General features: G+C 38.6%; 1 protein-coding gene across 1 annotated transcript; it reads right to left on the reverse strand.

The window, feature by feature from the left end:
- Nucleotides 1-970: 970 nt before the first annotated feature.
- On the reverse strand, nucleotides 971-5510 carry calm2a (calmodulin 2a (phosphorylase kinase, delta)). The gene is made up of 6 exons (XM_065297326.1): nucleotides 5383-5510; nucleotides 4694-4724; nucleotides 2783-2926; nucleotides 2604-2710; nucleotides 2392-2527; nucleotides 971-1981 (listed from the first exon to the last, which is right to left on the reverse strand). Exons 1-6 carry the CDS (start codon nucleotides 5383-5385, stop codon nucleotides 1953-1955), a joined length of 450 nt encoding a protein of 149 aa, XP_065153398.1. The 5' UTR covers nucleotides 5386-5510; the 3' UTR covers nucleotides 971-1952.
- Nucleotides 5511-12159: the final 6649 nt, after the last annotated feature.

Consider the following 12159-nt stretch of genomic DNA (forward strand, 5'->3'; position numbering starts at 1 on the left):
TACATGTGTTTGTCATCTCTTATTTGCTCTGTTAAATTCTAGTTTTATATGATTTTGCTTCACATTGTAAAGTACACTCTAAAAAGTGGTGCTAAATAGCTCTTAAAGCAATAATATTATGGGGGAACCATTATGAAGAACCATATATATGGTTCTACAAAGCACCACATGAGTCTTCACTACATATATGCTTTATTTCTTATTACTAAATGAAAAAAAAAACACAAGATATCTTTAACATCTCAATGGTTTCTATGTCGATATTTGGTTAATTTTCCTGCTTTTCATGTTTCTCCTGAGAAGAAGACAACTTTGAAATATCACTGATTTAAAAAAAACTTTGTTTTATTTTTTTGAAGAGCATCTTCCGATTTCAACAGATCCTTTGTACTATATACAGAGGCGGACACTACTTAAGTATTTTTACTTTCTACATAAAAGTACATTTTTAAGTATTCTTATTTTATCTTTTTTTTGTTTTTTTAGAAAACATTCCAAAGCATATTATAATTTTTACTCCACTACATTTTATAATTTCAAGTTTTTGGTTTATATTTAATATTTAAGTGCGTTAAACATCTAGTTTTTTTTTTTAGTTTTTTTTTAAGAATTTTTGTACTTTTACTCAAGAAAAGTAAAAGTACAAATTTTTTATGTAATTAGGTATTAAATAAATTTGAATATTAAATATAAAAGGAATACACAGTATGATTTAGTATGATTTAAAATCCTTAAGTAGTGTCCGCTTCTGACTAAACCTGGATTTGAAAACTGATATGAATTGCTGTGAATAACCATCTTAAGCTTTATTGTTTACTCGTCTGAATCTGATAGTAATAAGCTCTTACTAAACGTTTTGTGACTTTAAATTCAATATGAAGTGAGCACAATATAAATGAATTCTGAACACAACCTTTGATCTCTTGATCATATGGCATAATATTGCACAAAAAGATGACATTTACAGTAGTGGTCGTTCAATAGTACTTTAATGAGCTTTATAGACATGGAGGCGTGCCCCATCCTATCCTGTGAACACACAGTAATTTGACCAGCTGATGCATTGTATAGTGATTTACAAAGGAATCATTTCAACCATTACAATAAATATTGTAAACATTTTGGTTAACAAAATGAATGATATTGGTTGCAAACCCCTAAAAACCAGCTCTGGGATTGATAATGTATAACATCAGAGCTTTTTACAATTATCAAGGGCTGAAAGATACTTCGCAAACAAAAACTTTTCAGTATGGGTAAATAGTAAATTTTATTGGAAAACAAATATACATCTTGGAATGGACTATCTGAGGCATGACAATGCCATTAAGTGGCGTTTTAAAAAAAGTAAAAAGAAAACTACCTTAGATTAAGTGAATAGAACATTAAAGCATTGTAAGATTCAAACAAGTTCTTGGTATAGAACAGCAGATACAAAAAGAGTTTATGTACGAGTATCTTGAAGATACACCCGTGTCTTTCTTTTTTTTTTTTTGCAGTAGTGCAATGCTGAGAAATTTCATATATATATATAAATGTGTATATATATATATATATATAATATACTTAGTCCATAGTCCATGCAGAGTTACTACTCTACATTGTTGCCATGCCAACATCGCTGCCAATAGACAACCAGCTGGCAGGGATCCACTCTTGCTACGCATGAGGGGGTCAGACAGACGTGACGTGTAAGTTTTTGCACACCACAGGCCCCTCTTCGCGGCAACAAGCACCTGATCGTGTAACCGCATCGTCACCCCGAAAACACGATGACAGCAAAAGAAAGGGACATGAGGACTGAAGATCCTATGCAGTTTACATGCAGTTCCTTTGGACAGCCGGGAGGAGAAAGGGGAGGGGACTTAATGTTTTACAGATAAATTAAACAGAAAAAAGGCAAATTATTTATAGAAGAGAGAGAGAGAGTACAAGGGATCTGTACAAGGCCTTCATTTCGCCGTCATCATTTGTACAAATTCTGTAGAGACAGAAAACGTATTAGTACATTTTTGAACAATGAAATTCTGGCACGATGTAGTACAGCAAACTTTAGTCTTAACCTTTCCATGACTACTTATTTAATCAATGCATGCATATTATTTCTGGAACGATGCACAATGAAATCTCACTCCACCCATTTGTTTTGTAAATACAATCATCATGTTTTCTTCGGTTACAATGGGTAGCCCCTCCCATAGTAAAATCTCTAGCCCAAATCCAACACAACATAACAATATTTAACATGAAATATGTTCTGACTGGTTGTGATAGTGCTATCCACAACATTTTTGATTTCAGTGAAATCTTGAGCTGTGCTAAACACTGTCCAAACATTACTGAGATTAATTTCCTCTAAACAGCAACATGACACAAGAACAATGGACTCACCTTCGTAGTTGACCTGTCCATCTCCATCGATATCTGCTTCTCTGATCATCTCATCGACTTCTTCGTCAGTCAACTTCTCTCCGAGGTTTGTCATGACGTGACGCAATTCAGCTGCACTTATGTACCCGTTCCCGTCCTAAAACGCAAGATGTCCCAGGTCAGACACTACACAGGACATTTGTTTAGTGAGAAACAGTTTCCCACAACTTTACCTTATCAAAGACACGGAACGCTTCTCTGATCTCTTCCTCGCTGTCTGTGTCTTTCATCTTTCTTGCCATCATGGTAAGAAACTCTGGAAAGTCTATCGTCCCATTGCCTGCAGAGAAATAGTGTTATAGGACTTTTTCGCCTTTTTATGTTCACTTTGCGGATATAGGCATGCACTTACCATCAGCGTCCACCTCGTTGATCATGTCCTGCAGCTCGGCCTCTGTTGGATTCTGCCCGAGGGAGCGCATGACGGTCCCCAACTCTTTGGTGGTAATGGTGCCATCACCATCCTTGTCAAAGAGTGAAAATGCCTCTTTGAATTCTGCGAAGAGCAAAAAACGAAACAGGACTTTGCATTAATAGATTCTCCCAAAACAAGCATGCACCACAAACACACAGACAAACCAGTGGGGCAACTTTCAAAGAAGGAATCCCAAATATACTAAACAGCACTCATTCAAATGCATACTCGTATATTGTTTAATGTTAAAACAGGCATGCACGCTCTAAAAATTGGTTTTTTTTCAAGCCATGTTGGGTAAATATTGGACAGAACACACCGCTGAGTTAAAATTGACCCAGTGCTGGGTTATTATAACCTGTGGTTGCAAAACAACAACCCAGCATTGGGTCATTTTTAACCCAGTATGTGTTTAGTCCAATAACCATGTCATTTTAAGAGAGTTCAGAAAACATGTCACATATTATATTCGAATGTATGTGAACATAAAATGCGGTCAGCTTTTATTAATGTAAACTGTAAGTAATTACCAATTAACAGATGATTATAAACTTTTAACAAACTGTTACAACTTTCACTGCCCCTAAAACCATCTCTCTCTCTGGCTGATGTGTTTATTGCTTTTCATTTTCAACAACTACGCATCAAACCACCTGCTTTTATTTTGGAATGCAATGCCATTTTTTACGATTCCAGTCAATTATTAATCTAGATCAATAAAATCAATACACCAGATTACAGAAGTACAATGGGTTCTGAATGGCTATTTATGTTGACTTTAAATGCATGAGACTCCTCCCAACACACACACACAACAATCACTGATAATAACAGCAAAGTTGAACAAAGGATGAGCGAAAAAATATGCCAAAAGAAAACTAACGAAGATTCTACGAATAAACATGACCTCATTTTTATGCAAAAACGTTTCTTACTGCTACACTGACTTTTCCCCAGTGTACGAGTGAAACCTTACACTACTCGTATGCAAACCATCAACTCCGAGACACCGTTTCTATGGAGATCCCGCCCTGTGACCTCACTTGGTTCCTATGGAGAACCTATTGAGCCATGAAGAGATCCACTGCCGTGACCCTATTGAGCTGATACTGAATCTAGACTTCATAGCTCTGACCTCAAACGATCGCCACGGAAACACACTTTAGTGACTCGATGGATACACCGCCGTGACCTCACCGTCACTATGGATACAGACCATAATGACCTATACGGTTTCACAGTCGTTTTGCTTGAGGCTCTTTTCTGTAAATCACACAACCACGATTAAACATATTAGAGGAGTTTTTTGGGCAGTTCATCTCAGAGGTCGTATGAAACACCAGAAATAAATAGTAACTATATTCTGCACAGTTTTAGTACTAAGTTTCATAAATGGCCATTTTAGTCATCCAACAGAAATGTGTTTGTTTAAGGTGTACAAGGTATTACAATCCTTTATATCTGATCATAAATGACTCAGACTGCTAATGATGACCAACTTCGAGTCCACGATGGTGAGATGTTAAGTCCAAAGGGGGGCACGCCCTTGTTCCTCTGCCTGCAGTTACTGCCTCCCTCCAACAGGGCAGGGTGTGTTCACTTTAAAACTACACATAGACTCACAAATTACTCAGTCGCATAGGCTTACAGCCTGGTTTTGCTTGCTTTTCCTCACAACAACCGGTCCATTCATTCAGGGAAAGCGTCCCAACCCTTTTTCACTGCTTGCCATAAATGGAAATAATATAAATCCACAAGAGAGAGGGGGCGGAGAACAGGGGGAAAACCGCAGGAATCCACACCACCGGCCACGTGCCAATAGACAGGAGGGCTAGCAGAAAGTCTTACCGGCAATCTGCTCCTCTGTCAGCTGGTCAGCCTGCGAAGGAGACGAGAAAATACATTTAAACAAGGATGTATGTCACCAAATATGCAGTAATGGTGGGAGGGTCTCAATGTCTCGATTACAATTACATCAATAATTGTCTGTGGAGGCTTGTGTTTAAAAACTTGGGTGTCATAAGGTACATGATGTACTCCTGTTAAAGCTAGACGAGAAAACAGCCGCAAACATGACACTTTAAGCGATGGAGGTGGCGCAGTCCATTCTCACCGGCCATAAAAGTGTATCTTTATACGAATAATAAATTCGTGAAATTAGACTGTGCTTGCCGAATGCTATCCACATCAGAACAAGCACATAAGAACGCGTGCAATAACATAATGCGTCATATTTACAGCTGCCGCGCTTACGAGCGCCAATAATGTACGGACTTTTCAAGCTGTTGCATTACAATAAATAATATAACACAATGCATGACCAGCGGACCTTATATTAATGTATTTGCAAATGCAATTGCAGACTATATTACTATATAACTGCATTCCACAATGCGGATCACCACACACGCATTCGAATTTATGTAGCCAAATGAATGAACTATACTCCCACTGTAATGCGCATCCTTTTAGGATTGTTCCTGTAAGTGCTGCATGAAATAAACTAAGCCTTTCATATAAAATAGTATGAAACTCACCATCGCGATGTTTTAGCAGATATATCTCCACACAGTAAGTACAGTACCGCAGCTGGCACAAAAACAGGATGCAATCATACAGGACTTGACGCGCCTTTAATGGTCGCCAACAAACTCCTCCCCCCCGCTCGCTCTCCTTCCGCCAGCACACTTCCTTCCCTATTAGAAACGATCGTGAAAAATCGCACTATTGCACCTTTTAGATTAGTAGTACAGTGCGCGTGAATTTTATACGATTGCGACTTACTTAAATCGCGAAGATGTGCGAGAAGCACCGAGGAGGGTCTGTTTTGATTGGGACTAGCTCACTCGCGGAGTCATACATTCTGCAAGGACGTGATGCGTCTATCGCAGCACTGTACGTTATGGTCAGGAGCGGCGGCTTCTGATTGGTCGGTTTGTAGCCGCAATGCGTCACTCGCCAAGATCCGAACAGGGCTGCATTCCGGATAGATTCACTGCTTATGAATCGCTACAGCAAGAAGTTGGTTTCGAAATCATATAGCATGGAATTAGGCTATCAAGCGATCTATTGATGTAATTATTTTAGGTGTTTTATGTTTTGACGATGTTAATAATGCCTCTAAGTAGCGAAGTTAATAGTGGTTTAAATTATGTAAATGATTCTCGTGCGAGTGGCAAGCAATGCACTGAATCAGCTAGGTGGACAGGTGTAGACTAAGCATTATATAATGCATTGAAGAATCAATGAAATAAAACAAATGGTTGTCCCAATACTGCTTTGTTAAAGGAATGTGGATGTAAGTTATGGAGTGCAATCCACTTTATTTCTTGATACGATTGGTTTGGCAAGCCTGGCCTGCTGCAAGCTTAGCACAAAGTACCCCTGCAATGTTGTTTTACGCTGGTCTGCAGACATTAAACAGCAAGAATAATGTCTTTAAAGCATAGCCAATTAAAAGCCTCTGTAACGGCTCGGTTTCCTATAAAACCGAATCAACTGAGGTACAATAAAATTCTGCTTCATTGCAGTTACATTAACCATTATGGAGACATCAAACATCTCATCCACTGTATTGACTTTAGTGAGGGCAGAAGCTGTATTTAATTTTACATGAAGGAAAGCAATTAGCTGTCAACGGGTTGCACTGCGGATCTTGGTTTTGTTCGTACACAGAGAGAAACAGACACACACCAAAGTCTTTTTAAGGAAGTCGCGTCACTGCACCGCCATATTTGCAACACTCCCAGGTGTTGCTAAAGCAAGGCTGTGTCCGAAATAGCCCTAATAAACTAAAATAGTTCACCTGAAAGAGGGAATGAAAAACGAGTAAGTGACACAAAAATTCATTCAGCGTGAACCTCAGTGGACGAGTAGCAAGTAGCTGTGAGTGTACATCGGTTGTACCCTCATTATTGCGGTGCATTGTGGGTTTGAATGACTGCACTGAATAATGTCCACTGAAAATTGATGTTTTCTCAAATAGTGCACTATTTAGGGTATAGGGAGTTGCGATTTCCCCCCACATGACACATCTTGGTAATATTTGTTTCTGCTTTTATCAAATTGTTATATTTTTATTATTTTAATAATTTTGCATCTACTTTATCACAGATCACAAGATCTTACAGTCCATAACAATTAGTTTAGTTAAGGGGCGTGTATACCAAAGCGTTTAAACGTGGCTGAAACGCCAGGCGGACAACTCTTTGGTTGCTATGATACTTCTGATTTGTTTATCAGTCGTTGAACAATGGGCCGTTGGTTGTTGTGATGTTTGTCCCGCCCCTCTTCCGCTGTAATTGGATGGCCAAGTGAGAAGTGACATTGACGAGCTGAGCTTTTCACACAAAGTTGTAAATTTTTTAAAAGCGCAGCGCTTCCATTGGAAACAATTAAAAACATACGCCAGCGTAAATACCTTGGTGTGCACGCCCCCCTTAGTGTCAATTCTGTTATTGTCAAACTCTGTTACCAAGGTATACATCTTGTGATTCATAACAATGAATAAAATAATTATAACCACTTGAACAAGAATGACCTTGGACGCCAAATATACCTGCAATATAATCACTGATAAAATGTATAGCTTGAATGCAGTTGCTTTAGATGCGTCTGCCAAATGCATAAATGGTTGAGAAAAGATGATGTTACGTACAGTAGAACCTTAGGACAGCCCAACACATCAATAAACAGCCATTTAACTATATTTTCATATATTTTTCACCAAGGTCAATCAGACAGATCCATAGCTTCACATATGGGCACATGACTGACAGTGTGTGGTTTGTGTATGCAACAAAGTGTAACATCACCTTAGACAGACATATCTCAGATGTGACATAAGGAGCAGCAGGCTTGTGGGCATACACACCGTGGATCCTCGGGCCTGCTTGTATTCACTGAATGCATGGGAGTATCTAATGGCCTGTTTCTCTATGCTTGGCTGCCTGGATCTCTTTCTCCCACTGGCCACCTGTCTATGCTGGACTTTAAACTGAGCCCAGTCAAGGTGCAGGTAGGAGAGGATGGAAACTGTGCAGGTATCAGAGGGGATTGTTTGTTTTATTATGAACCCAATAGGCACGTTAACCAGATCCAAACCAACCGAGAGATGTGCTTCGCCGATAATGAGGCCACTTAACCAGCTTGCACAGTTATTGTGAAAAGGCACATGCATACTTTAATTTACTCTGTGTAAGAGATCGCTGCGAGTCATTGGGGATGGTGAAAGAGAAGAGGGAAAAGTTAAAAGTGATGGAAAATAACTCACTCTGATGATTAACCAATGAGAATATCCGAATACGTCGGAGAGGCAGGCGTAGCTGCTTTAGCCAATTTGGTTTCCTGTATTCCCGCTCTATTTCAAACTCATTCCACACCCTAAAAATATATTTTTATGCATTCGTATCTGTTTGTGCTCTCTTTAGTCGACCAAATCATTGTGTGGACTGGATGCGGACATTCATACACAAACAGAAAGCTTACCATCCACACCCATTCATGTGTGCAAACACAAAACCACAAGCAGACCATGTTTACTGAAATGCTTATACAGTTAACACTTCAATTTTGAGATCCTTACAAGCAACTGCTTGGCATTCACCGGCATAAGCCTAATCCTCAACACAGTGGTGTCTATTTATTTCAAGTCTGCTTTTTACACTGGGATTTCAGCTCATAGAGAAGATTATGCAATAAAGAAACAAGAAACCACATGAAGGGCCTTGCTGTATTAATCACAAGTGGAGATAAGCTGGATTCAGACTGTGCATGAATAAATGGTCTTGAAGCACAAACAAACATGTTTGTGACAATGTCTGCATACAAATGCCTTTCTACATTAAATAAGTTGCTTTTGTTTATTATGAATATCTTTACTATTGCTGACAGTTCTTCTAGGAAAACAAAACATAGCCTCTTTAGTCACAATGCGGGATCTGGTTTCAGATTTAGTCGTAAATTAGTTTCATGAGAAAATGGCCGAATGTAATGCGTTCTTGAAATCTGAATTAATTATATAGAAAGGGACTCGATGTCTGGCAGTAAAAGATGCTGCCTTCAGAGGATGCATTCCAAGGTAGGAAATCATCAAGGCACATCCAAATTTTTGCTTCACTTCTGGTCACCTGCTATCTCTTCATCTTGTTGATTTTCAAAGGCAGTGTAGTTGTATCCTTTACTGCTTCTGATTTCCCACAACCCGTGGGTGCTGGGTTGTTTTAAACCATTATTGGGTCAAATATAAACATTTTCTGTGTTAATTTAACCCAACAGCTGCTGGGTTTGTTACTTTTTGACCCAATGCTGGGTTAAAATGATATGATGAACGTATATATATCTCATCAATGCGAACAACTTTCACACTCAAACCTATTAGCTCCGCACAACAGGAAGTCGGCCATTTTGGATTGTTTCAAAAATACATGCGGTGAACTTTTAAATCCTCCTCCTAGGGACTTCATGCGATTCACATCAAACATGGTGAACACATGATGCTGAGACATTGGAGATGCTAAATTGCGAAGGGATTTTTGATATCTCGAACGGTGCTGCCATGGCGAGGCGACAAATTTATGGCGAAATCAGTGAAACAGGAAGCGTCATATATCTAAGGCAAAACATTTTTTATTGTAATGACTAGCGGTGTGTATGTTCGGCCAAAGATTCCGATCGCATCAATGTGCCTATTGTGAGTCTCAAGCATAGCGCCACCAACAGGCGCCAGGAAGTGTTTCAGTCATAAATGTAGATATTTTGACAGTCGCATTCGGTAAACTTTTAAATACTCCTCCTAGGATATTCATGCGATTGAGACCAGACTTGGCCAACATGATGACAAGACATTAGAGATAAAAAATCGGTTCGCAATTTAGCATATCTCGAACGCTGTTGCCATGGCACAAAGTTTACTTTGATTTTTAGGCGTATTTAGGGCTCTTGGCATACTTAGATTAACCTAAAATTTGGCACACACAGACACATCACAGTTGTAAAGTGTGGACAAACAGGTCAGACAAAGGTGTGCCTCTTAAGTCGCTCACTAGCGCCCCATTTGTCTAAAATGTGGGGTTTCTTTTACCTGCAGTCCTCATATGGGTCAGTAACAACATTAAATAGCCCACTGATATTTACCCACTCGATGCACTTGCCCACCATGCATCGTTTTCTCGGAAGCACTGTATAGCGATAAAAAGACGTGCGAGGGCCCGCCATCACTGCTTGCAGCTATATTTATATTTATAATCAATTTATATTGTCACCATTTCACTGCGAAGCACCAACTATTATGGCCAACTACCCTCGCAGAAAAAAGGTACAAAAGTTGTTCTGGGCCAGTCCCTTTAAAAAATGACCTAATATGTACCATTTTTGTACCTTTATAGAAGCAATATGCACCTTTTAGGTACAAAACGTGAAAAGTGACAGCTTTTGTACCTTCTTCTACTTTTTTTCTAAGTCTATTAACCTTAGTTTACATGTCAGGGATTAGCTACTAAAATACATAAAATAATTATTATTTAAATATCATTTACAGACAATGCTACATTGCAAATATAATCACGCCCGAAGGGGTGGCAGGCAATCTGAAGCACGTCATGCTTTACAACACTTCCCAGTTTTTCACGACTATCGCTACATAGAGCTTGCCAAAGTGTCCAAAGTCCAAGAAAGTAGTGAGAAATGAGACAAGCTTTGTTGTTTGAAGAAACCAGTAGCACATTTGTCATGAACGCAGCAGTTGTAGGCGTTAAGAATTTCAATCATATGCTATTTTCAGTTATTGTGACGATACGCAATGATATGAACGTAAACCTGCATGACGTGTTTTGCCCTACAATAGTATTGGGTGCATGAGCAATCGTACGGTACGTGGGCTGAAGTGTAAAGACAAAGTGTTTGTATGTTTTCTTAAAATGACTCACTGTTTCTTGCTTTTCGAGACCATTTTTGTCAGCTCACATAAGGAAAGGCGACCTTATCTACAACAGAACATTCCAGGTCTTTCTTTTCAAAAGAAAAGAATCCTTCTCTCATACCTTCAGAGGTTCTAGTCAAGTTAAGGCAAGCCTTTACATGGTCAGGTTTTCGAAAGACCTCGTGTTTGCATAAAGTTTCATTGACTCCAGGAGTTATGGGTGTGGATACTCACAGGCCAGAGCAGGTGTTTGGGTGTAGATGTCCTCCTGTGTAACTAGAGGTTATGTCATTTTTAATTTATGAAGCCTATAACAATGCCGGAGGGTATAGAGTTGGTTTTCAGGGGTATGTGGGAAAGTACTAGAAAGAAGCCGTAGTACAGTGATGTATTAGATGACATACATTAAAAAGACGTTATTCTTACCACATTCTTTTATGATGATATTTAAATAGTACTTTAAGAATAACATATTTTACAGTGAATACAAGTTTGTAAAACAATGCCTTAATAGATTATTAAAACGAAAAAATCACCAGATATACAGCTGTTGTCTACTAGATTTAGAAGTAAAAGTTGGACTCAGCATAACTCCGAATTGAACTCTGGATTAAACTGCTGGCAAAAAGTAAGGGCTTGCAAAAATGACATAAGGAGAGATAAGGCCCGAGTATGAAAGAGTTCACATCCTAAACTTTATAGTTTTATAACCAAAAGATAAATGCTTACAGAGTGCAGAGTCCAGAACTGTAGAGAAAACAATGGCTATTTCCTTCAAGTCTTTACTGCTTCTGCTAGACTATCAGTCAGTACAAATGCTTGATGCACTTTTGATCCTCACAGTAAATCATATACAACTTGATAGTCTTAAATGATGTCATGGCTCAGTGTAGACAAAATGTAGAAAAAATGTGTATAGACAAAACAAAATATTTCGGGCCTTATCAGAATAAAGATGAATTTTGATTGCTATCATTAAGAACTGCAAAAAGAAAAAAAAAGAAAGCGAAAGAAGCCAACTGTTTTGGAAAATAGTTTAGTGACAGATGCATTGTTGATTTTGCATTACACTTCTTACGGCAGGCAATACAATAACATACTTTCAATTGCATTTACTCTCCAAAATCATAAAAGTAACAGGTAAATCTGGAGCCTCTAGTTTTCAAATCTGAGCTCTGAGTATAATAACTGTATTGATTCTCCAGAAAAGATAATGATTGATTTCCTAGAAACGTGCAAACGCTGTGGTGCTGTCAAAATAAATGTGTTTGTTTTGGGTATCCCGACTAACCTGATATGCACAACACTGACTCATCCGTACATTAGGTTGTACTGTAAAAGACAAATGGAATTGTTCAAGCAAACCGGTTTAAAAACAATAAATTTTTTGCAAACC

The sequence above is a fragment of the Paramisgurnus dabryanus genome, chromosome 20 (genome assembly GCF_030506205.2).
Source record: "Paramisgurnus dabryanus chromosome 20, PD_genome_1.1, whole genome shotgun sequence".
NCBI classification, from domain to species: Eukaryota; Metazoa; Chordata; class Actinopteri; order Cypriniformes; family Cobitidae; genus Paramisgurnus; species Paramisgurnus dabryanus.